The 27,551-nt window shown below is 43.1% G+C and overlaps 2 protein-coding genes across 4 annotated transcripts in view; one reads left to right on the top strand and one right to left on the bottom strand.

The window, feature by feature from the left end:
- Positions 1-9,764, bottom strand: part of LOC126210361 (zinc finger protein 501-like) — a 131,487-nt gene extending 121,723 nt beyond the window's left edge. Inside the window, exon 1 of the mRNA XM_049939576.1 lies at positions 9,741-9,764. The gene's annotated coding sequence lies outside the window, so the exon portion shown is untranslated. The remainder of the gene's footprint in view (positions 1-9,740) is intronic.
- Positions 9,765-10,662: 898 nt separating this feature from the next.
- LOC126210584 (zinc finger protein 501-like) overlaps positions 10,663-27,551 on the top strand; it is a 299,013-nt gene continuing 282,124 nt past the window's right edge. For 2 of the 3 annotated variants that reach the window (XM_049939851.1, XM_049939853.1), the window contains exon 1: positions 10,673-10,797. In XM_049939851.1, the coding sequence (XP_049795808.1) occupies positions 10,795-10,797 (3 nt within the window). In that variant the 5' untranslated portion in view covers positions 10,673-10,794. Of the gene's footprint in view, positions 10,798-27,551 lie in introns of all 3 variants that reach the window. The other variant, XM_049939852.1, reaches the window with a different exon arrangement.

The following is a 27,551-nucleotide window of genomic DNA, read 5'->3' as shown; positions in this document are numbered from 1 at the left end:
ATTGATGCATATCGATTTGCTGAAAATTACACTTGTGTTTATCAAGATGTGGGTGAAAAGTGCACACTGGGCACAAGCACAAGTTAGTAGTTTCACTGTGTCACTGTGACATTCAGATTCTCATCACCCAATTTTTGTTGTTTCAGACAAATTAACCCATACCAAGAATACTGTGATTGCATACATTAGCAAGGGACTGTCAACTATACCTGAAAATGTGAAGGTAGTTTCAATCTGGTCAGATAGGTACCTCGCAGTTTAAAAACGAATATATTACTGCTGCTGTACCTCAACTTCAATCATTCCACAATATGGAAATCTATTGGAACTTTATTGCTACATCCAATGGTAAAGGAGCTGTAGATGGAATTTGTGCAGTTGTGAAACGGCAAGTGTGGAATGCAGTGAAAAGGCAAAAATTCATAGTAGTGATGCATCAACTTTTGCTCAGGCAGCTACAAGTACCACAGCTATGCAGGTTTTTCTTATGTCTACTGATGAAACTGAAGGAATCATTGTGAAATTTAATCTGGTTAAAATATTTTCTTTGGCACCATCTGTACCAAACATAAAAAGCACTCTCTCCTTTCACTACGAGAAAGGAGTACTACAAACATTGCTGTCTCCAAAGAATTTGCCTGCTGCAGATCATCACACTGAAGAGACTATAGAAGTTGTAAAAATTGGAAACTGGTACAAAGCAGAATGATGTTGTTGTTGTTGTTGTTGTTGTGGTCTTCAGTCCTGAGACTGGTTTGATGCAGCTCTCCATGCTACTCTATCCTGTGCAAGCTTCTTCATCTCCCAGTACCTACTGCAGCCTACATCCTTCTGAATCTGCTTAGTGTATTCATCTCTTGGTCTCCCTCTACGATTTTTACTCTCCACGCTGCCCTCCAGTACCAAATTGGTGATCCCTTGATGCCTCAGAACACGTCCTACCAACCGATCCCTTCTTCTTGTCAAGTTGTGCCACAAACTCCTCTTCTCCCCAATTCTATTCAATACCTCCTCATTAGTTATGTGATCTACCCATCTAATCTTCAGCATTCTTCTGTAGCACCACATTTTGAAAGTTTCTATTCTCTTCTTGTCTAAACTATTTATCATCCATGTTTCACTTCCATACATGGCTACACTCCATACAAATACTTTCAGAAACGACTTCTTAACACTTAAATCAATACTCGATGTTAACAAATTTCTCTTCTTCAGAAACGCTTTCCTTGCCATTGCCAGTCTACATTTTATATCCTCTCTACTTCGACCATCATCAGTTATTTTGCACCCCAAATAGCAAAACTCCTTTACTACTTTAAGTGTCTCATTTCCTAATCTAATTCCCTCAGCATCACCCGATTTAATTCGACTACATTCCATTATCCTCGTTTTGCTTTTGTTGATGTTCATCTTATATCCTCCTTTCAAGACACTGTCCATTCCATTCAACTGCTCTTCCAAGTCCTTTGCTGTCTCTGACAGAATTACAATGTCATCGGCAAACCTCAAAGTTTTTATCTCTTCTCCATGGATTTTAATACCTACTCTGAACTTTTCTTTTGTTTCCTTTACTGCTTGCTCAATACACAGATTGAATAGCATCGAGGGAGGCTACAACCCTGTCTCACTCCCTTCCCAACCACTGCTTCCCTTTCATGTCCCTAGACTCTCATAACTGCCATCTGGTTTCTGTACAAATTGTAAATAGCCTTTCGCACCCTGTATTTTACCCCTGCCACCTTCAGAATTTGAAAGAGAGTATTCCAGTTAACATTTTCAAAAGCTTTCTCTAAGTCTACAAATGCTAGAAACGTAGGTTTGCCTTTCCTTAATCTTTCTTCTAAGATAAGTCGTAGAGTCAGTATTGCCTCACGTGTTCCAACATTTCTACGGAATCCAAACTGATCTTCCCCGACGTCAGCTTCTACCAGTTTCTCCATTCATCTGTAAAGAATCCGCGTTAGTATTTTGCACCTGTGACTTATTAAACTGATAGTTCGGTAATTTTCACATCTGTCAACACCTTCTCTCTTTGGGATTGGAATTACTATATTCTTCTTGAAGTCTGAGGGAATTTCGCCTGTCTCATACATCCTGCGCACCAGATGGTAGAGTTTTGTTAGGCCTGGCTCTCCCAAGGCTGTGAGTTGTTCTAATGGAATGTTGTCTACTCCCGGGGGCCTTGTTTTGACTCAGGTCTTTCAGTGCTCTGTCAAACTCTTCACGTAGTATCGTATCTCCCATTTCATCTTCATCTACCTCTTCTTCCATTTCCATACTATTGTCCTCAAGAACATCGCCCCTGTATAGACCCTCTATATAATCCTTCCACCTTTCTGCCTTCCCTTCTTTGCTTAGAACTGGGTTTCCATCTGAGCTCTTGATATTCATGCAAGTGGCTCTCTTTTCTCCAAAGGTGTCTCTAATTTTCCTGTAGGCAGTATCTATCTTACCCCTTGTGAGATAAGCCTCTACATCTTTACATTTGTCCTCTAGCCATACCTGCTAAGCCATTTTGCACTTCCTGTCAATCCCATTTTTGAGACTTTTGTATTCCTTTTTACCTGCTTCACTTACTGCATTTTTGTATTTTCACCTTTCATCAATTAAATTCAGTATCTCTTCTGTTACCCAAGGATTTCTACTAGCCCTCGTCTTTTTACCTACTTGACCCTCTGCTGCCTTCATTATTTCATTCCTCAAAGCTACCCATTCTTCTTCTACTGTATTTCTTTCCCCCATTCGTGTCAGTTGTTGCCTTTATGCTCTCCCTGAAACTCTCTACAACCTCTGGTTGTTTCAGTTTATCCAGGCCCCATCTCCTTAAATTCCCACCTTTTTGCAGTTTCTTCAGTTTTAATCTACAGTTCATAATCAATAGATTGTGGTCAGAGTCCATATCTGTCCCTGGAAATGTCTTACAATTTAAAATCTGGTTCCTAAATCTCTGTCTTACCATTATATAACCTATCTGAAACCTTTTAGTATCTCCAGGATTCTTCCATGTATACAACCTTCTTTCACGATACTTGAACCAAGTGTTAGCTATGATTAAGTTATGCTCTGTGCAAAATTCTACCAGGCGGCTTCCTCTTTCATTTCTTAGCCCCAATCCATATTCACCTACTATGTTTCCGTCTCTCCCTTTTCCTACTCTCGAATTCCAGTCATCCATGACTATTAAATTTTCGTCTCCATTCACTATCTGAGTAATTTCATTTATCTCATCATACATTTCATCAATTTCTTCATCGTCTGCAGAGCTAGTTGGCATATAAACTTGTACTACTGTAGTCGGCATGGGCTTCGTGTCTATCTTGGCCACAATAATGCGTTCACTATGCTGTTTGTAGTAGCTTACCCGCACTCCTATTTTTTTATTCATTAATAAACCTACTCCTGCATTACCCCTATTTGGTTTTGTATTTATAACCCTGTATTCACCTGACCAAAAGTCTTGTTCCTCCTGCCACCACACTTCACTAATTCCCACTATATCTAACTTGAACCTATCCATTTCCCTTTTTAAATTTTCTAACCTACCTGCCCGATTAAGGGATCTGACATTCCACGCTCCGATCCATAGAACGCCAGTTTTCTTTCTCCTGATAACAACGTCCTCTTGAGTAGTCCCCGCCCGGAGATCCGAATGGGGGACTATTTTACCTCCGGAATATTTTGCCCAAGAGGAAGCCATCATCATTTAATCATACAGTAAAGCTGCATGTCCTCGGGAAAATTTACAGCTGTAGTTTCCCCTTGCCTTCAGCCGTTCGCAGTACCACAATAGCAAGGCCGTTTTGGTTAGTGTTACAGGGCCAGATCAGTCAATCATCCAGACTGTTGCCCCTGCAACTACTGAAAAGGCTGCTGCCCCTCTTCAGGAACCAGACATTTGTCTGGCCTCTCAACAGATACCCCTTCGTTGTGGTTGCACCTACGGTACGGCTACCTGTATTCTTGAGGCACGCAAGCCTCTCCACCAACAGCAAGGTCCATGGTTCATCACACTGAAGAGACTATAGAAGTTGTAAAAATTGGAGACTGGTACAAACTAGTATATGATGGCAAGATCTACGCTGGAGAGATACGTGCAATTTTTGGAAACTATTATCTAATCAGTGCAATGGAGCATGCTGGTCACAATTGGAAATGGCCTGCAAAATGTACACACAGGACACAATTACAAAGAAAATTAATCCACCTGCTGTTGTCAATGCAAGATGATATTTTCAATTCTCTGAATTTTAATTGAATTTACAGTTTATTTTCCCAGTTGTCATGCTCTTATAATTTTTCATAGTGTTTAAAAAATGAAAATATTATTATATTTGGTAAATAACATCATATTTTTATTTCTCTGCTCACAGGAAAAACTTTTTCCAACAATAAGTAGTCACGTAACATTGAGTCACATGCTTTTTTCCAATATATTACAATATTTTACATTATATAAATATTTTTAGAAATCTGTAAGTGTCATTCGAATGCCAACCTATTTTTCATTTTGTTTGATAAAAACCAGATCCATACTCCTAATAGTTTGAGGACACTTTTGACCTAAATTGTACATTAGCAGTAGGATGTCCCAAATTTGTAATGTGAGTCACAATATAAATTACTTTCTTGTTCTTTAATTTTAATGCTCTTCACTGCTTAAATAGTAATTCAAGATCTTTGCCTGAATAACACAATGTATGATGAATTATTTACAAAAGAAAATATAGGGTGCAGTCAAATTAGAGCTTGAAACACCGTTCCTCAGCTAGAAACAGTTCTTACTAAACTTTATAGAAACAATAGTAATGTCATCGTATGTGGTGACTTTAACATAAACTTACTCACAAAAAATAACAACCAGAAACTATTAGAATCACTACTGTTAACCTTCAGTCTGCTCCCCATGATCTCATTCCCAACAAGAGTATATGGGCACAGCAAGACCCTGATTGATAATCGGTTCCTAGATCCCACAAATTACAAGGAAGTGATGACACGGGCAGTAACAAATGATCGGTCTGATCATGATGGTCAAATGACAACCCTAAAACTTGCCAGCAGAAAAACAACACATGGCTGTTGTAACCAAGTTAAACATGTTAGATCAATAAATGCTGAATCTACTTCAGAAATACACTCCTGGAAATGGAAAAAAGAACACATTGACACCGGTGTGTCAGACCCACCATACTTGCTCCGGACACTGCGAGAGGGCTGTACAAGCAATGATCACACGCACGGCACAGCGGACACACCAGGAACCGCGGTGTTGGCCGTCGAATGGCGCTAGCTGCGCAGCATTTGTGCACCGCCGCAGTCAGTGTCAGCCAGTTTGCCGTGGCATACGGAGCTCCATCGCAGTCTTTAACACTGGTAGCATGCCGCGACAGCGTGGACGTGAACCGTATGTGCAGTTGACGGACTTTGAGCGAGGGCTTATAATGGGCATGCGGGAGGCCGGGTGGACGTACCGCCGAATTGCTCAACACGTGGGGCGTGAGGTCTCTACAGTACATCGATGTTGTCGCCAGTGGTCGGCGGAAGGTGCACGTGCCCGTCGACCTGGGACCGGACGGCAGCGACGCACGGATGCACGCCAAGACCGTAGGATCCTACGCAGTGCCGTAGGGGACCGCACCGCCACTTCCCAGCAAATTAGGGACACTGTTGCTCCTGGGGTATCGGCGAGGACCATTCGAAACCGTCTCCATGAAGCTGGGCTACGGTCCCGCACACCGTTAGGCCGTCTTCCGCTCACGCCCCAACATCGTGCAGCCCGCCTCCAGTGGTGTCGCGACAGGCATGAATGGAGGGACGAATGGAGATGTGTCGTCTTCAGCGATGAGAGTCGCTTCTGCCTTGGTGCCAATGATGGTCGTATGCGTGTTTGGCGCCGTGCAGGTGAGCGCCACAATCAGGACTGCATACGACCAAGGCACACAGGGCCAACACCCGGCATCATGGTGTGGGGAGCGATCTCCTACACTGGCCGTACACCACTGGTGATCATCGAGTGGACACTGAATAGTGCACGGTACATCCAAACCGTCATCGAACCCATCGTTCTACCATTCCTAGACCGGCAAGGGAACTTGCTGTTCCAACAGGACAATGCACGTCCGCATGTATCCCGTGCCACCCAACGTGCTCTAGAAGGTGTAAGTCAACTACCCTGGCCAGCAAGATCTCCGGATCTGTCCCCCATTGAGCATGTTTGGGACTGGATGAAGCGTCGTCTCACGCGGTCTGCACATCCAGCACGAACGCTGGTCCAACTGAAGCGCCAGGTGGAAATGGCATGGCAAGCCGTTCCACAGGACTACATCCAGCATCTCTACGATCGTCTCCATGGGAGAATAGCAGCCTGCATTGCTGCGAAAGGTGGATATACACTGTACTAGTGCCGACATTGTGCATGCTCTGTTGCCTGTGTCTATGTGCCTGTGGTTCTGTCAGTGTGATCATGTGATGTATCTGACCCCAGGAATGTGTCAATAAAGTTTCCCCTTCCTGGGACAATGAATTCACGGTGTTCTTATTTCAATTTCCAGGAATGTAGTTTATGCTATGAACAATGGGAGGAAGTATACCAGGCTGACACAGTGAATGAGAAGTTCAACTCATTCCTGAACTTATTCCTTAAACATTTTGAAGCTTCTTTCCCCCAAAGACAGATTAAAATCAAACCAACCTGTAGTAAAAGGAAAGAGTGGCTAACTACTGGCATAAAAATATCACGTAACAAAAAGAGAGATCTGTATGTACAACAGAGGACTAGTACAGACCCAGCAGTAAAGTTACATTACAAGAAATACTGTAAAATTCTAACAAGTGTAATCAAGAAGGCAAAACAGTTGTACTATGCACAAAAAATTAGCAACTCAAACAATAAAATAAAAACCATATGTCACATCATAAAAAGTGAGACAAATAGGAACATAAAACATGACAATAATAAACACAAAGTTGCAGCCTCAGATTTCAACAATTTTTTTCTCTCTGTAGTTAAAAAAACAGTGAACCATAATAAACAGTCTCACACACACGCTATTGAACTACTTAACCACATGCAAATAACATCTAAAGTAGTACTTCATTTCAGAAGTACAACCCCTAAGGAAATTGAAAACACCATAAAATTACTCAAAAACTCAGATTCCTGTGGATACGATGGCATATCAAGTAGGATTTTAAAATCATGTGCAGACTTAATCAGTTATATATTGTGCTATTTGTGTAACCAATCTATGGAAACTGGTGAGTTCCCAGATAGATTAAAACATGCAGTAGTGATGCCAATCCACAAAAGTGGAGCAAGGGGTCAAATATCCACCTATCGGCCCATCTCCCTGCTGCCAGTATTCTCAAAGGTATTTGAGAGAATAATGTATGATAGGATTTATAATCACACTACACAAAATGGCTTACTGGCTCCTACACAGTTCAGCTTTCGTAAGCACTCCTCCACAGACAGAGCTATATTTAACCTAACAGATGAAATTTTAGGTGAACTAAATTACAAAAGGTACCCAATGGGGATATTTTGTGACCTTGCCATGGCATTTGATTGTGTAGATCACAACACACTCTTAAGAAAGCTTCCACATTATGGCATTAAAGACACGTCTTTGACTTGGTTAGAACCATACTTACAGAACAGGAAGCAAAGGGTTGTCTTACGGGGGACAGGTACAGCATTAAAATCAGACTGGGGAAATATAAAGTATGGAGTCCCGCAGGGCTCGATTCTTGGACCATTAATTTTCCTGATCTACATTAATGATCTATCAATCACAATTAACAACAGAGCTAAAATAGTAATGTTTGCAGACGATACAAGTATCCTCGTAAAAGGACCCAACTCCACAATGCAGGATACAGCCATGACAGTCTCTACTCAAGCACACAAATGGTTCACTGCGAATAAAAAGCCAATATGATACAGTTTCTGACAAAAAATAAAACAATAAAGCTCCTGAAATACATGGTAACAATCAAAAAATTAATGAAACCACACATACAAAATTCCTAGGTATCCAGATAGACAGTCACCTAAGATGGAAAGAACAAATTGATCAGCTGGTGAAGAAACTTAGCTCATTTCAGTAGCATAAAAATAAGCACTGTCACTTATCCTACTATTTTAAGCAATCACTATACTGTTTTTGTCATAATGCAGGCTTTATTACTGCAAGCAAGTAATTGTTCTTGTTAAATAGACCTATGTCTGTGCAATGCAATGTATAAATGTTCATGTACTACTGTAATTGCATCAAATGGCTTGTCCTAATTTACTTGTACACTGGCTGTCTAATATGTAATCAACAGGACCAAATAAATAAATAAAAATAGAGTGATAAAAAGTCAACATAATTAACCACTGATTTCAAAATGTAACATGAGTCACCATGGAATCTCCCTTATGTATGCTGTGTGCTGTCTATTTTGGCCCGTTGATTTGCACCGTATCACCTTGACAAATCTTGTACCATTGTGAGACGATCTCTGGATGAATAAAGAAGTAAATAAATATATTATTTTATGTAATGAAGATTACACTGACGGATTGACGAGTATTGTAACCTTAGGTTTTAGTTAGGTAGAGAAGAGAGAATCTGGTGTTAAATTAATGATGTCAGAAAATGTGATACCAGTATTTTAAGAAGACAGCTAATCTACTCTGCAAAATCAAGTGTTCATATTTCTCTTTTAGGTGGTTTCTATTTACACAAGCTGCCTATTAGGACCTGTGTTTGGTTTGGCAATACATATGTTTTTAAGATTTTGCATTGAGCAAAGCAATTTGTTTTTCTCCAGTTTCTCAACCAGTGAAAATGTTGCTTGCAAATATAGTTAATACCCTGACAAACAAAAAATGCAGATAACAAACTGCAATGTAACATCAACTGTACTGCAGACGACAGCAAGTGAGGTGAGCAGCAGTATGTGCTGCTGAGTAAAATAATTATCCACCCACAGATGATAGGTCACCATCACCGAGACATCTACGGGTGAAGAGCAAAATAAATTGTTTTTTGGTGAAGGCAGAATTTTCCTAACATATTAGAAGTTTACAGAATCTGGCTAATACAAGATACCTTGAGTTAGCTTTTCAAGCTCAATTTTTGCGATCAACTCGGAGAAAGTCTTACTACAATTCGGATTGGTGTAGTACTGATACAATACACTATTCAGGGATTTTAATACCAAATTTATGTTACATTTTACACGCAACACATTTTGGATATTATACACAACACCTTCAATGTAAATAGCAAGTTAGGAAAATTATCGTCTGGTTGACAGATGCAACGCTGCTGCCGATCGACGAAACTACCCATTCCTGGCGCGAGTGTTCCCGAGGCTCCTTTCCGTCCGGATTATTTCTTTCGACACGTAACTTCTCTTTCGTACTGTTGAGCCAAATTTTACCTTACTACTTCGTAAGTGCCACTACGTTTTTTTCTTTCTTTTTCTTTTTTAGCGCGTTTACATAGTACACCAAATTTGACAGAAAGCTTCGGATTTCCGTGGACCTTACCTTGGACAGCAGTCACTATGTTTACGTGGAGTTCTCAAACCCGGATACCGTCAAACGGTTTCGCAATACCGTTTCAGGTTAGTCATTTACGCTTGTAAACATTCCAAAATCGATTCTGGAAATCCCTTTCTAGCAGCCGATTTTCGCTCCCAAGTAAACGCACAACCTTTCTTAAAACGTGCTTGGGTTGTCAGGTTACCTTATAATGAAAACATTCAGCCAATGTAGACGGAGTGACTTATTGTGCAGTGAAGGAGAAGCAGAGCTGTCTACTTATAATCTTTAAGTGTACAGAAATAGCGACTGTACTGACAAAATCAGAAGTGTTAACAGCTGTTTTCCAGACGTATTCAACTGGGCTAGCAAATCCGCTTCAGAGTTCAGACCTTGGCTTGTAAACAGTTGTTGATGGTGTTAAGACAGCAACCAGCCACAAATTTACTTTGAGTTCCTTTATTCAAAGGAAACCGTTACCGGTTTCGAATCGTTGCGATTCATCATCAGACGGTTTACACGCTTTCTTTCTACATTTGGTGTGTTTTTATAGATTAATTGTCCTAAAATATAAATAAAACATAATTACAAACACGCTACACACAGATGGTTGCAACCATCTGTGTGTAGCGTGTTTGTAATTATGTTTTATTTATATTTTAGGACAATTAATCTATAAAAACACACCAAATGTAGAAAGAAAGCGTGTAAACCGTCTGATGATGAATCGCAACGATTCGAAACCGGTAACGGTTTCCTTTGAATAAAGGAACTCAAAGTAAATTTGTGGCTGGTTGCTGTCTTAACACCATCAACATTTGTCTTCAAAAACAGCCACGGTCTCCAACATGTCATCATATGACAAAATTGCATTGTAAACAGTTTCCGAAATTCGTCTTTCATCTTTCGTAACGTGTGTCACACGTCAACATAGTTGCTACTTGCTACGGGAATAACAGGTCAGCCTTGGCTACCGGTTTTGGTTTGTTACTATGGTAACTACCAAGACTACCAACTACTAACTTGAATTTCAATTGTCAAACAATAAGGCGGATACCAAAGATCTTCGATATTACGTGTGCACTGTGCAGTGCAATCACTGATACTGTTTGATTTGTATTTGTAAACACCAAACAGTTGCAGACGGCAATGCGCCGCCGTGTGTACATCTGTATCGGTTATGGTTAAATATTTATGAAAGAAAAGTTACATGTGGGAAGCAGTAACCTTAACTGATCCTCGGAACATTTACGCTGGAAATGGTTAGTTGGACCGTAACGACAACGCTCGTCTAATTTTCTATTTACAAGGCAATGTTTATCCTAATACTTCTCTTTGCATTGTAAGTGTTGTATATAATATTCTGCGAAATGACTTGCATGTAAAATTTAACAAAAATTTGGTACTGGATGAAAATCACTGAACAGTGCTCAAGTATTACGATAATCCTTGTCATAGTTGTAGGACTTTATCCAAGTGACTCGCAAAAATGGAAATTTAAAGGCTAACTAAGCCAAGGTCTCTCGTAATTTTTAATAGCCCGATTCAGTTAACTTCGTATATGTTATGAGGATTAAGGTAACTCGGTTTCTATGTCTTTTCTCCTCACCCCTGCGTGCATCGATGGTGTTACTCTATCATCAACGGATTTCTGTGTCTTTTACTTAACAGCACATAGTGCTTTTCAGGTCGCAGACTGTCTTCTGCAGTATAGCTGATATTTCAGTGTAGTTTCTTATATGCATTTTTTTTTTGTTTTTTGGAGATTTTGTATAACACTGCGAGCCGTGTTCGCCAAACGCACTTTTTCACCGATTACGACGCAAGAAAAAACAAAAAATTGTTTTGCTCAACGCAAAATCTTTGAAACGTACGTTTATCGCTTTTATTAAGAGAAATCATCTCAAGGCGAATATGTAAACGTGATTTTGGAAAGTAGATTGTGTTCTTACAGCATCACATTTGTTGGCTTTTCCAGTTTAAACTCAAGTTATGACTTCTCAACCTAACGAAGACTTAATTCCTGGAGACAGGATGATTTACACTAGTTGCTTTTCATAAGCAACTGGAATCATCCAGATTGCTGTCAAGCAATTAGAAACTATTGCGAATTGGCAAACTACCAGAGAGACAACAAAGATGCCACTAGTATATCCTCTCCCATAGGTATTGTCTCAAACCAGGAAATACAGTACACATTGCTACTCATTGACATTATTGAGAGGTAAGGAGTGGTAGATGCAGGACACTTATATGGAGGAGGCAGTGCGTGGGAGAATTTAGAGACATACATTGGTACCCCATACCAGCAAATTTGAGGTGCTTCTCCCACGTATACTAAGCCACTCGGATCATTGGAAGTGTCCAATTCTGCTCTTCTGCTTTGACCCGTGGCATAATGGTGGGTGTGACGTCAACAACCTTGCTCACGTAATTTCAATGAGGCTTACAATCTGCAGCATTGTCCACAGAACCGATTGTAGCCTCCTGGTTCTAAATTGAGTGGAAGAAACCAAGGATTTTGAATGTTCTGGGACTTTCTCAATATGCACCACATAGTTGAGAACTGTAGCGTACTCTTACATGGCTCGTAGGTGCAACATATATCAGGAACTGCTATCCATGTGGCGAACAGTGTGCGGTGCGTACAATTGTTTCTCTAGGTATGTGAATCTCCATCTAGCCCAGTTAATGGAAGCTGTAGGAGACCCCAAAGCAGTAGTGTAAGACTCAAATCGACTCCACAGATGAAACGGATAAAATCAGGGAAATCAGCTGTCAAATCAGTCGCAATGAAGTCCCAGAACTTGAAGCAACTGTAAAAAACAGTGAAGCTCATATAATGCCTGGTATATAAAGCTGTCTACAACCTAAAATTGCCAATAATGGATTCGGGGTAAATCTAAGTGTGTATTGAAAGGACAGGCTGATGAAAAACTAAGAAGCTGCATATGTTCCAGTAGATGAGGAACTGAAATCCACTGAGCTAGAAATTCAAGCTGCAAGTGAGATCATGTAGGCAAAATATGGTATGAAAGATGGACATAAACATAAAATTGGGGCTTTTTGTTTCCCATCTGATTCATCCTCAGATATAAATTAAATTTTTTGATAAAGCCTCAGCTAGCTAGTGCATATGTTTCCCAATTGTACTATCATTGTTGGGGGAGATTTTAATCGTACAACAGCTGGTCAGAATAGTTACAATTTTGTATGTGGTGGGTGTGAGGAGACATCCTGCTGAACAATACCAAGAATTCTCTCTGAAAACTACTTACAGCAGATAATTCACAAGCACACTCATCACAGAAATGGGTTAGATAGAACTAATGATAACAAAAGTACGCCGGCCGCTGTGGTCGAGCAGTTCTAGGTGCTTCAGCCTGGAACCACGTGGCTGCTATGGTCGCAGGTTCGAATCCTGCCTCAGGCGTGGATGTGTGTGATGTCCTTAGGTTAGTTAGGTTTAAGTAGTTCTAAGTCTAGGGGACTGATGACCTCAGATGTTAAGTGACATAGTGCCTAGAGCCATTTGAACAAAAGTACCAGACTGCTTTGAGGAGTGTACATAAAAAAACGGTATAACTGGACATAGAAAGATTATTATGTTAAATTAACTAAAAAAAGATGCAGTAGTATTGCATCTCAAGGCAGAATTTGAAACCTTGAGGTTGGGACAGGGCCATTTAGAGGAATTGTGACTTAGGCTTTGAAGGATAGTTGACCAAACACTGGATATACATGCTTATATGTACCTAATTGAACAAATCATGATGGGAAAGACCCTCTATGGTATATAGTCACTGCAAAGCACTTGCTAAAGAACTGTGACTATTGCATAACTGGTGTAAAACAAAGTATAGGGCTATAAATACAGACAGTGTTTGACTGTCAAAAGGGCAGTGCATGAAGAATTTGATTACCATATTAGAAATTTATCAAACGTCCGCGTGCCAAACCCAAAGAAATTTTGGTTAAATGTAAAGGTACTAGTTTCACAAGCTGCGATATGGTTGCAGATTGAAGCAGTGGTCCAGAAAGTGTAGAAGAAATTTCTCTTATTTCCATCAATGATTACAGAACTTTTGGTCCTTAGACTGCTGGGTTTGGTCAGCAGTGACCAGCTTCAGATCTGCAGCAGAAGATGGAAAATAAACTGGAACTAGAGGGCTAGACATTAGGCTAAACAGATTGCATCTTAAAACAGTAAAATATGACATTTTATCTAAATGACCACAAGAGCGTCTGGGAATCACATGTTATCACATAACCATTTCCTTTGAACAGAGTGACCTCCTTTATGCCAAGCAGTATGTATTCCTGAAACAGCAAACATGTGAAACCCAACTTGCCCTTTTCTCACATGACATACTGAAAGCTTTGGATCAAGGCAATCAGGTAGATACAGAGGTTTCTCCTCGACCAGGAGCTGTAATTCTTCCAAATGATGTCGGAGTGCCCCTCACCTCAAATAGTAATAATAATAATAATAATCATCGAGTGGGTAGTTTCTATGACATGTACTCGAGTGACCATTTCCCGTGTACCATCGGTTTGCTGACTCCTACCCCAACTATGTGTAAACCCATCTGGCAGCTTTTTAGGGCTGACTGGAGGCTTGACTCCACGCTGGTGACCTACGACGAACAAAATTTCCGTAGGTGTGATGGCCTGGTAGAACACCTTAAACATTATTCTTATTGCCACAGAATGAAATTCCTTGCACTTCATCTTTACCATGCAGTGTCCTGGTCCCTTGGTGTCCTGAGGAGGCATTTATGTGACACAATTCACATATGGAGACATGCTCTCTGTTTTCAACCATCATCCTGTTATGGTGAACTGTATTTGTTATAAACAGGTGTGTGCACAGTGTCGTTGCATTCTTTAGGACAGAAAAAAGCTAGCTGGATTTCATTTACTAGTTCTTTTAACAGTTCCACTCCCTCTTCCATTATGTGGACTAACCTCGAGCACTCTCTGAGACCAAGGTCCATTCCGCAATATATGGCTTGACCGCAGCAGATGATGTCAATGAGGACCCTATAGCTATCTCCAACACCCTAGGCCCCTCTTTTGTGGAGTTTTTGACCTCCATCCACTATCACCCTGCCTTCCTCCATCGGAAGCAAGTGGAGGTGGGTTTGGTGATACCCTTTTCCTCTCAGAATTGTGAATGCTACAATGTCGCCTTTACTATGACGGAGCTAGGTCATACTCTCACTTCATGCCGATCCTCTGCCCCAGGGTCAGATGATGTTTACATCAAGGTGCTGTGGCATCTTTCTTTAGCAGGAAAGCACTTTCTCTTTCACAAGTACAACTGCGTCTGGGTAGATGGCATGTTTCCCAGACACTGGTGTGAAACCACAGGTATACCTATAGCTCAGCCCCGTAAGGAAGACACCTTCCTTCCAACTGCTCCCCTATTTCTCTCTCTACCTGTGTTTGCAAGGTGATGGAACATATGATTCATGCCTGACTGTCTTGCAATTTACCAACCACTGTACAATGTGGATTCCGAGTGCACCGTTCTGCAGCTTACCATCTCGTCACTTTTTTGATCCATGTCATGAACGATTTTCTGAAGAAATACCAAACTGTGGCCATGTTTTATTTGGAGAAAGCCTACGACACTGCAAGGGGCCTTGTATCCTCTGTACTCTCTACACATGGAGCTTCTGAGGCTGCCTGCCCTGTTTCCTTCAGGAGTTTTTAAAAGACAGAATTCCATGTGGGTTCTGCCTTATCAGACACCTTTATCCAGGAAAATGTGGTGCCTTAGGGATATGTTTTGAGCATCGTCCCCTTTGCTATAGCTTATAGATATTAACCCCGTTATGTCATGTCTCCCGTCAGGCATCTCAGGTTCCTTTTTCATTTACGATTTTGTGATCTATAGCAGTTCTTCATGGACTTGTGTCCTCGAGTGTGACTTATGGAGAATCGACAATGTCTTTCACTTTTCCACTGACAAAATCATTTGTATAAATTTGTGGCTGTGCAGTGGGTTTCTTCTACTGTCTTTACATCTTGGGCCTCTTGCTCTTCTGTTCATTGAAAGTGCGAAATTCCTAGAGCTCATGCTTGACAGGAAACTTTCTTGGTCCTCCCATGTGTCTTATCTGGCCACCCACTGTACTTGGTTCCTTAGTGTGCTGTGTGTCCTAAGCGGTACTTCCTGGTGAGCGGATCGAACCGCCCTCCTCTACATGTACCAATCTGTTGTCCATTCAAAACTAGATTATACGTGTTTCATTCATGCATCTGCATGTTCGTCCACCTTACACCGTCTAAATACAGTCCACCATTGTGGAATCCGTTAGGCCACTGGTGCCTTTTGCACTAGCCTGGTTGAGAATCTCTATGCAGAAGCTGCCGAACTACTGCTGTCGTACCGGTGTGATGTTCTATTCACCAGGCACCGATGCCGTTTGCACGCCATATCCAGCCACCCATCGTACTCCTTTGCTTCCAGAACACTGCTCAGTATTTGCTGCAGAGCACTTCGCCCTGTATCAGACTTTGAATTACATCCGGCGACACAGGCTTTTCAATAGTGTCATCTGCTCCGACACTCTGTGCCCTTTAGAGCCTCTGTGTGCTGGACACAGCCCATCCCTTAGTGCAACAGGTCCACGAAAGCTTCCAGGTGCTCACTCGTGAATGAGCCACTGTGATGTTTATGTGGGTTCCTGGCCACATCTGTCTGATGGGAAACAAGACTGTTGATGCTGCTACCAAGGCTGCAGTCCTCCTATCTCGGTCCACTAGTTCTTCCATTCCTTCCTATGATCTCCATGTTGCCATCTGTCAGGGTGGTGGGGCCACTTTGGCATCACCGCTGGTCTTCCCTTCATGGGAACAAGCTCCAGGGAAGGAAACCTCTCCCAGCAGCTTGTCTGAACACCTCTCAGCCCTCTCACCGCAAAGTGATCATTTTAGCTTGGTTGTGCATTGGGCACTGTCATTTTAACCAATGTCATTTGTTGAGTGGTGATCTCCCACTACTTTGTGCCCATTATCATCAACCTTAGAGTCTTTGCCATTTCCTGACCAAATGTCCTCCTTTAACCACTTATGTTCTAACATGTGTTTGCCGGGTGAGCTATTGGCCATTTTCATGATAGCTGCTCGGGCTACTTTTCATCCATCGCAGCAATATGGCGAAGAACATTTAATCTATAGTTAGGTACCTCTGTTGTCTCTACAGAGTATTTTATAGACTTTTCTGCAAGAGGAAGTCCTTGTTCTTAGCTCTCTTTGGGCTTAATGTGTAGTCATTTTAAACTCCTATTTTGTATTAATGCTCTAAACTTCTGGCATGGGCATTTATGACCTTAGTTGTTATTGTACCCTAAAACAAAATAAAACAAAACAAACAGGTACAGAAAAGTGTGGGGTAGATCAAATTGCTAACGATATGTATGGCATGAAATTGAGGAGAATAGAGCATTACAGCGGTAGTTGCTAATTTATTTATTATTTTAGCAGGGACTGTTTGAAACAAAACTTTCTGAGGCATCAAGTAAGGGTCAATGTACGCATGGACTGAAGCTTGCAGAACAAAAAAGTGTTGTGGGAGTAAAAGGCTTGACCACAATAAGCAAGTTCAACAGGATCTACAGTGACAAGTCGGAACATTATGACCTCATACCTAATAGCTGGTATGCCCATCTTTAGCGTGGATAACAGTGGCAATGCACCATGACATAGAAGCAGTGAGGCCTCGGCAGGTCACAGGAGGGAGTTGGCACCAGGTCCCTTGCGAGTCCGGGGGTAAGAATAGGCCCACAGTATTCCTGCCTGTTTTAAGAGGTGACTAAAAGGAGTCTCTCACATTTTAGCCCTTATGTGATGGTCCCCTCTCAGATTTGACCATATTTCAAAATTATTCTGAAGAGCGTGCTAATTGGGGAAGGGCGCCTTACTTGGTGCATTGTCTCCATCGTGCATTGAGATCTTTAGCCCCCTTTCTCATCGTCACATTGCAGTCCCGCCCGTTTTCCATCCCTTGGGCGAGGATAAGCCATGCACTATACAGTGTCACTTTGTGCGCCGCAGCCGAAGACCGTGGACTTCTTTGCGCCTGATATCCAGCACGGTAGCCAGTCCATTGTGGTGGGGCCACCATGTACCCTGTTGGTTGTAGCCCCCTGACCACACAGGAATCGCTCTGCTGATGCCTGCGCCGTTAACTCCCCATGTATGCCAAGGAGTAGATGCCTATCTCCCTGGGGCATCAGAACTCCCAGCAATGGCCATCCTGCCAGGTGGCCCTTGCTGTGGCTGGGTGGCGCCTGTTGGAAGGGCCCTTGATCGGAGTGGGTGGCATCAGGGCGGATGACATGCAATGATGCATGGTACATCATCTCTTCCTGGTGGCCAGCCACCAGCAGTCTCTAAGCGTTTGATGGATCAATTTAATGCAAACACGTTTGACCCCAAATCATTCCCCTCCCTGGCCACACCGTGAGAGGAACGAAAGGCTAAAGTTGGCAGTGAAGCTTATTCACCCCGGTACCTAGTATGTACAAGAGCTGACAGGGAGTCTTTCACGATGATGAAGCCTCAGCTCTTTGTCGAGCATTTAGAGGACAAGTTTGGGGAGATGGAGGGCTCGTCCAAAATGTGCTCTGGGTCAGTCTTTATAAAAATACACTCCTGGAAATTGAAATAAGAACACCGTGAATTCATTGTCCCAGGTAGGGGAAACTTTATTGACACATTCCTGGGGTCAGATACATCACATGATCACACTGACAGAACCACAGGCACATAGACACAGGCAACAGAGCATGCACAATGTCGGCACTAGTACAGTGTATATCCACCTTTCGCAGCAATGCAGGCTGCTATTCTCCCATGGAGACGATCGTAGAGATGCTGGATGTAGTCCTGTGGAACGGCTTGCCATGCCATTTCCACCTGGCGCCTCAGTTGGACCAGCGTTCGTGCTGGACGTCCAGACCGCATGAGATGACGCTTCATCCAGTCCCAAACATGCTCAATGGGGAACAGATCCGGAGATCTTGCTGGCCAGGGTAGTTGACTTACACCTTCTAGAGCACGTTGGGTGGCACGGGATACATGAGGACGTGCATTGTCCTGTTGGAACTGCAAGTTCCCTTGCCGGTCTAGGAATGGTAGAACGATGGGTTCGATGACTGTTTGGATGTACCGTGCACTATTCAGTGTCCCCTCAACGATCACCAGTGGTGTACGGCCAGTGTAGGAGATCGCTCCCCACACCATGATGCCGGGTGTTGGCCCTGTGTGCCTCGGTTGTATGCAGTCCTGATTGTGGCGCTCACCTGCACGGCCCCAAACACGCATACGACCATCATTGGCACCAAGGCAGAAGCGACTCTCATCGCTGAAGACGACACGTCTCCATTCATCCCTCCATTCACGCCTGTCGCGACACCACTGGAGGCGGGCTGCACGATGTTGGGGCGTGAGCGGAAGACAGCCTAACGGTGTGCGGGACCGTAGCCCAGCTTCATGGAGACGGTTGCAAATGGTCCTCGCCGATACCCCAGGAGCAACAGTGTCCCTAATTTGCTGGGAAGTGGCGGTGCGGTCCCCTACGGCACTGCGTAGGATCCTACGGTCTTGGCGTGCATCCGTGCGTCGCTGCCGTCCGGTCCCAGGCCGACGGGCACGTGCACCTTCCGCCGACCACTGGCGACAACATCGATGTACTGTGGAGACCTCACGCCCCACGTGTTGAGCAATTCGGCGGTACGTCCACCCGGCCTCCCGCATGCCCACTATACGCCCTCGCTCAAAGTCCGTCAACTGCACATACGGTTCACGTCCACGCTGTCGCGGCATGCTACCAGTGTTAAAGACTGCGATGGAGCTCCGTATGCCACGGCAAACAGGCTGACACTGACGGCGGCGGTGCACAAATGCTGCGAAGCTAGCACCATTCGACGGCCAACACCGCGGTTCCTGGTGTGTCCGCTGTGCCGTGCATGTGATCATTGCTTGTACAGCCCTCTCGCAGTGTCCGGAGCAAGTATGGTGGGTCTGACACACCGGTGTCAATGTGTTCTTTTTTCCATTTCCAGGAATGTAGCATCCTCTGCTCAGTCATGGGCATTACTCACCTGTGACAAGCTGGGGGATCTTTCTGTTACCATCACACTCCATAAGAGTTTAAACATGGTCCACAGGGACCTGTTTTTGCAGTCTGATGATGAGCTGCACGCCAGTTTGAAGCGGCGAGGTGTTCATTTCATCCGAGGGATGATCAGGTTGCCACCGGTGCCTTCATCTTTGCCTTAGAGGGTGATACATTGCCTGAGAAGATCAAGGTGATGGTCTACCGCTGTGATGTCAGGCCCTATATCCCTCCCTCGATGCGGTGCTTAAGTACTGGAAGTTTGGCCATATGTCTTCCCGCTGTGCTTCCAGCACCACATGTCGAGATTGTGGATGCCCATCACATCCCAATACTTCATGTGCCCTGCCTTCCATCTGTGTTAACTGTGGAGAACATCATTCAAGTCGCTTGTCAGACTGCAGGATTTTACAGAAAGAGCGGAAAATAATGGAATATAAGACCCTGGACTGACTGACCTACACTGAGGTTAAGCAGAAGTTTGAACGCCTCCATCCTGTTTGTATGACCTCTTACGCCACTGCTACCACTGTTCTATCCCCATCAGCTCCACCTACAACAGTCACCTCTCAGAGCTGGAAGACTACACCTGCCCCCTTGCTCATGGGGGGCACTACTCTCCCTGTTGCTCCTGTGCCACCTACTTTGGGAGCAATGCCCTCCCACCCATCGGGGACATCCGTCCCCACTTCTAAGCCAGACAAACGTCCAACTTCTTTGGGTCCTCTCACTCACAAGGGGTCCCTTGGGTCATGCCCTTCTCAGGTTTCCAGCAGTGGGAAAGATGATGCCCGTCAGTGGTTGAAGGGCCCACAAGCAGCTGAGCTTCACAATCCTCCTCCGTCATGGAGATTGAATCAGTGAAGCCCACCCAGGCAGTGAAATCCAAGGAGCAGTGAGAAAAGTCCAAGAAGAAGACCTCTAAGACCAAAGAACTTGCTGTGGCACCCACCCCACCACTCCCTACGGGCTTTGCATCTGAGGATGAGGTGGAGATTCTGGCATCCACTAAGGACCTAGATCATGTCGGACCCTCAGACACAATGGATGTTGATCGCTCACATCCTCAATCAGTGGCAGCAAGTGACCCAGCGGCGTAATCTGTAGTGACTCCCTGAGTGGTTTATGAGCTATCAACCACTGTTTCCCTCTCTCTCATCTGCTGATGTCTATCCAGGAGTTCCTGCATACTCTTTCCCATTGTGTCCGCTCCGTGTCTTTGTGTGGACCCTGGGTCATGTCAGCATCCTGGGTAATGAACGTGTTGACACACACACCAAACAGGCTGTCGGTGCACCACCCTTGGAGATTGGCCTTTCGGCGTGTGATTAATTGGTTTGGCGACAGCAGGTCTTTGGCACCTGGGGTGATAAATGGCACACACTGCCTTCACCCAACAAACTTTGGGTCATCAAGGAGACTACAGGTGTGTGGTGCTCCTCCTTGCAAGCCTTCCGCAAGGACTCAGTTGTTTTCTGCCAGCTACGCATTGGCCACACCTGGCTGACACACGGTCATCTCTTGTGCCGTGAGGACCCTCCTCTATGTTGCTGTGGGTCAGTGTTGACAGTGGTCCACATCTTGTTGGCCTGTCCGCTTTTATCTGCGCTCTGGTGGACGTTTGTGCTGCCTGATATGCTCCCTGCACTTTCAGTGGATCATGCTGCAATGACAGACTTAGTTTTGAGTTTTATTCGTGCAGGGGACTTTTATTGCTCAATCTAAGGGTTTGTCTTTTTTTTGTGTTGAGTCTGGCCTTTGGCCTACTGTTTTAGATTGGGGTTTTTAGTGTGTCTCTTGGTGGTAGGCTTTTCCTTTTATTGTTTCCATGGTTGGCCAACCACTGTCACACTCTGTGTGCTTTTAATTCCTTTTGTCTGGTCTTTGTCTGTGACTTTCTTGTTCTGTGTCATCCCTTGTCATTTCCATTGCTTGTTTTTTTATCCCTTGTGCTTCACGGTCATGGAAAAACGGACCAATGACCTTTGCAGTCTGGTCCCTTCAACCCCCACAAACCAACCACCCAACCAACCAGTTGGCACCACACCTACACACACAAGCCACCTAATTTCTGTAAATTCTGCAGAGGGAGTCGATGAGCTCTGACGCCACAGTCGATCACATTCCAGATGTGTTTGATTGGGTTCAGATCTGGTGATTTGAGAGCCAGCATAACAATTGGAACTCGCCACTGTGTTCCTCAAGCCACTCAGTTACACTCCTGTCCTTGTTGAAAAATGCCACTGCCGTCGGGGAAACACGATAGTCATGAAGGGGTGTAGATTGTCTACAACAAGTGTATGATAGTCCTTGGCCATCACAGTGCCTTGCACGAGCTCCACTGGACTCATGGATGCCCACATGAATGCATAATGGAGCCACTGCCAGCTTGTGTCTGTCCCGCAGTTCAGGTGTCAAGGATCCGTTCTGCATCTGCATCTACATCTACATGGATACTCTACAAGCCACAGTGCAATGCATGGCAGAGGGTATCCTGTACCACTACTCGTCATTTTCCCCTCCTGTTTCACTCACAAATAGAGTGAGGGAAAAACAAATGTCCATACACACCTTTCAGTCCTAATTTTTCGTATCTTATCTTCATGGTCCTTATGTGCGATGTATGTTGGTGGCAATAGATTCATTCTGCAGTCAGCTTCAGATGCCGGTTCTGTAAATTTTCTCAATAGCTTTTCTTGAAAAGACGGTCCTGTTTTCTCCAGGGATTCCCATTTTAGTTCCCGAAGCATCTCTGTAACACTTATGTGTTGTTCGAACTTACTGGTAACAAATCAAGTGGCCCACCTCTGAATTGATTCAATGTCTTGCTTCAGTCCAACCTAGTATGGATCCCAAACACTCGAGCAGTACTCAAGAATAGGTTGCACCACCATCCTATATGTGGTATTTGAAGGTGATCCACTCTTTCCTAAAATTTTCCCAATAAACTGAAGTTGACCATTTGCTCTGCCTACCACAGTTTTCATGTCACTTTGCAACGTTACGCTCAGATATTTAAGCAACTTGACTGTGTCAAGCAGGACACTAGTAATACTGTATCTGAACATTACAGTTTCGTTCTTTCTACTCATCTGCATTAACTTACATTTTTCCACATTTAGGGCTAGCTGCCATTCATCACACAACTGTAAATTTTGTCTAAGTCGTCTTGTATCTTCCTACAGTCACTCGACTTTGACACCTTACCGTACACCACAGCATCATCAACAAACGACCCCAGATTGCTGCCCACTCTGTCCGCCAAATCATTTACGTGTATAGAACATCAACGGTCCTATCACACTTCCCTGGCGCAGTCCTGACGATACTCTTGTCTGACGAACACATGCCATCGAGGACGACATACTGGATTCTATTATATAAGAAGTCATCAAGCCACTCACATATCTGTGAACTAATTCCTTATGCTCGTACCTTCATTGACAGCCTGAAATAGGGCACCATGTCAAATGGTTTCTGGAAATATAGAAGTATGGTAGCTGCCTGATCACTTCATCCATGATTCTCAGTAAGTTTCACATGAGCAATGCCTTATAAAACCATGGTGATTCGTAGACATAAGCTTCTCTGTCTTGAGAAAGTCTATTATGACTTCTTCTTCGGCACTACAGCCCTTGGTGGGCTTTGGCCTCCTCAACAATCTTCCTCCATATCTCTCTGTTCTCAGCTTTTTTCTTCCATCCACGGATTCCCTTCTTGGCAAGGTCAGCCAGCACATTGTCCATCCATCTAGCTTTTGGTCTGCCCTTCCTTCTGGTGGAATACAGTCTGGCATTCATTATTTGTTTGGGCATCCTGTCTTCCGTCATCCTCTCCATATGTCCTGACCAACAAATTCTTTGAGATTTGACGAATTTCACTATATCTTTCCCTTGTATAAGCTCCTGTATTTCATGGTTGTATCTCACTCTCCAACCTTTTGCCTCTCTCACAGGCCCATAGATTTTTTTTGTAAGATTTGCCTTTCAAATACTCTTAGGCTGTTACTGTCTGCTTCTGTCAATGTCCACGTCTCTGATCCATATGTGGCAACAGGTTGCACAAGGGAAAAGTATGCTCTCAATTTAGTTGTTCTTGTAATGAGAGGGTTTTTGAGTATCTTTAGGTATACATAGTAGGCTTTGTTTCCTGCATGTATCCTTTCTCTAATACATTGCCTCATACTATTATCATTGGTTAGGAGGACATCTAGATAATGGAAGTATCTAACAGCTTTGAAGCATTTATCAGAGATCTTCAGGTCCTCTGGTGTTCTAGCTTCAGAATTGGACATACCATATATTTTGTCTTGCTTTTATTTACAGTAAGTCCAATTCTTGTTCCTTCTGCTTCCATTTGTACATTTATTTCTTTAAGCATTGTTACATCCCTTGTCATGATGGCAATATCATCTGCATATGCGCATATCTGTCTGAGCCCTTTATACAGTGCTAGTCTATTAATACTATCAAAAGCTCGTTTAAGGTCAACAAACAGGAAGTGGAGATCTATATCATGTTCATAAAGTTTTTCCATCATTTGTCTAACAACAAACAACTGGTCAGATGTACCTCTGTTTGGTTAGAATCCACATTGGTATTCTCAGAGTATCTTTTCAGTGCACTTCTTTATTCTTTCATTCAGCATTCTAGAGAAAATCTTATATACTGTATTCAGTAGTGTTATGCCTCTATGGTTTTGACAACTGAGCTTTTCTCCTTTCTTATATTTTGGGCATATTATTCCAGTATTTCACTCCTCTGGCATGCTTTCATTTACTTGCATGTTCTTTATTATTTTAAATATTTTAGTCTTAGAGGCTGTCCTCCTGATTTTTAGTTCTGACATGATCCCATCTTCACTGGATGCACGGTTATTTTTTAGTTTATTTATCAGTGTTTCCACTTCCAGCATTGTTGGGTTTTGTGCCTCATTCCTGTCAATTTCTCTTGCCTCTGTGTTCTCTTCCTGTTCCTGTGTACCTCTTGGGACCTGATCTGAGTTTTTGTTGAGCATATCTTCAAAGTATTCTGTCCACCTCTGTAATATTTCTTGTTCATCTCTTATTATCCCGCCGTTTCTAGTTTTGCATGCATTTTGCTTGGGTTGAAAATTTTTTCTTATCATTCCCATGGCATGATAGAATTTCTTTGTTTCATTCTGTTCCTTTAATTCTTCTCTCTCTTTAAACTTTGATATCAACCATTCCTTTTTCTTTTTCTTGTATATTCTTTGGGCATTGGGTCTTAATTCATTGTACACCTCCATGTTTCTTCTTGTTTCTTTCTGTATCATTCTCAGTCTTGCTGTAATTTTACGTTCTACTACTAGCCTGCATTCATCACCAAACAACTCATTTCCTGCATTTCTTCTCATCCCGACTATGTCTTCTGCTTCCCTCTTTCACTGCCTTCTGGATCTTAGTCCCTCTATCATGGATTCCCATTGTTTCCTCGCTGGGAGTCAGTGCATCTCTAACTTTTGCTTGGTATGCTTTCACAACTTCTGGGTCATTCAGTTTTTCTGTGTTCCAGTTTGTATTTTCCTCCATTCCAGGTTTAGGTGTTACAAATAGTTTCTCCCTCGCTGCAGCTTTTACAGCATAGTGGTCTGAGTCACAGTTACAGCCCCTGCAGCTCTTCACATCGATTATTGATGTGGCATGTCTTGCCTTTACTGGCACATAGTCTATTTGATTGACTATTCCACTGACATTTGATTTCCATGTTCTGAGATGTATTCTTTTATGCGGGAAACGTGTGATCCTGGTGATTAGATTATTTTTAGCAGCAAACTGACATAACATTTCTCCATTCTCGTTACTTTCTTCATGGTATGTGTATCTCCCAGATACTCTTCCACATTTGCTTCACCCAACCTGTGCATTAAAAACTTCCATAAGTAAAAACAGATCATACTTTTGTACTTTACTGCATGCTCTTTCTAGATCTTCATAAAACTTTTCCTTTGTTTCTTCTTCTGCTTCCTCTGCTGGTGCATATCCAGTTGTTATCATTATATTTCTGAATTTCCCTTTCACTCTGTCTGCTAAGTCTTTCATTTATGAGTTCAAATTCCAAAATACTTTTACCAATCTCCTTTGCTGTTGTGAATCCCGTTCCGGCTTGTCCTGTTCTTCTGTCTGGTCCACTATACATCACAGAGTACTGTGGCATATCTATCTGTCCTTGCCCTTGCCATCTTATTTCATGTAGCGCTACAATGTTGTACTTGAACATATGATCTCATCGGCTATTTCTCTCATTTTTCCAGGTTTCAACATTGTTCGTACATTCCTTGTTACTACTGCCAAATCTTTTGTCCTTTTTCTTTGCAGAGGTTGTGTTTTTTGTGTCTCATCCATCATCTGAGGCTCTTGTTGAGGTTCCGTAATATGTCACTTTTACAGTGTGGGGTTCTCGGACCCATGCCCAACCCCAAATCTTGGAGGACCTGGATTTGTTTAGGGTTTACTCCCCTAGAGAGTTGGCTTCCCTATGCCTATAGAACCCTCCCCTGCCCTATGTTGCGGGACACACTTCATCTGGCTCCTCAGTCGAGACTAGTCTGACTTGGGTGACCCTGCCCGTAGCTACGCTACTGCCGGCATAGCTCTTGACTTCATCGAGGCACGCAAACCCTCCCGTCCAGCACTGAAGGTGCCTACGATAAGGCGGTGTCCCCGGGGAGAGAAGTCTGTTATGTTTGAATGGAAAATATGTTCAAGGATTCTGCAGCAAACAAAATTAGGCATATTGTTCTGTAATTTTGCAGTTCCATTATTTTACCTTTCTTATATACTGCAGTCACCTGCGCATTTTACCAGTCGTTGGGGCTTTGTGCTGTTCAAGAGATCCACGATAAGTGCAAGCTAGGTAAGGGGCCAATGCTGTAGAGTAGTCTTTGTAAGCTCGAACTGGGATTCCATCTGGACCTGATGATTTACTTACATGAGGTGTGCTTATTTCTCTGTCATCCATACGGGAGGCGGTCCAATATTCCAATGATGGTATGTTTATATGGTTCTTCTGTGTGAATGATTTCTTGAATGTGAAATTTCAAACTTCGGCTTTCGTTTTGCTATCTTCAACTGCCATACCAGACTGGTCAACAAGGGACTGAATGGAAGCCTTAGACCCACTTGGCAATTTTACACATGGCCAGAATTTTCTCGGGTTCTGTGTCAAATCTTTTGCTAAGGTGTGATGGTGATAGTTGTTGTACGCTTTGTGCATAGGTCTTTTCGCAGATGCACAAATCTCTAATAACCTTCACTTGTCATCATTTGTGCGTCCCTTTTGAATGTAGAGTGCAACAGCCTATGCTTCCTCAGCATCCTCCAAATTTTGTTATTAAACTATGGTGGATCTTTCCATCCTTTATCCACTTCCTAGATGCATAACTCTCCAGACCATGATTTACAATCTGCTTAAATTTTGCCCATAATTCCTCTACAGCCATCTTACTGGAACTAAGTGATGCCAGTTCACTGTCTAAGTGAGTTTTTAATAACTGCTTATTTGCTCTGTCTAGCAGAAATACTCTCCTAGCTGTCTTGACTTTTGTCATCGTAGTTCCTACAATGACATTGTGACTGGTGATCCCCATTTCTATACTGACATTGTCGATAAGGTCCGTCATATTTGTAGCTACCAGGTCTATGATATTTCCATTGCGTGTGGGCTGACAAGCTAGCTACTCAAGACATGTTTTCAGAAAACATGTTAAAGAGTATTTCGCATGACTCTGTGTCTATACTCCTCGCAGTGAATCCACAGACAACCCAGTCTATACTCAGCAGGTTGAAGTTGCCTCCAACTAGCAGTGCATGATCTGGGTATCAACAAGCTATTGGACATAGACTTTCTTTGAATGACTCTAGAACTG

This window comes from Schistocerca nitens, chromosome 10, assembly GCF_023898315.1.
Source record: "Schistocerca nitens isolate TAMUIC-IGC-003100 chromosome 10, iqSchNite1.1, whole genome shotgun sequence".
NCBI classification, from domain to species: Eukaryota; Metazoa; Arthropoda; class Insecta; order Orthoptera; family Acrididae; genus Schistocerca; species Schistocerca nitens.
This window is presented reverse-complemented; position numbering and strand designations above follow the sequence as displayed.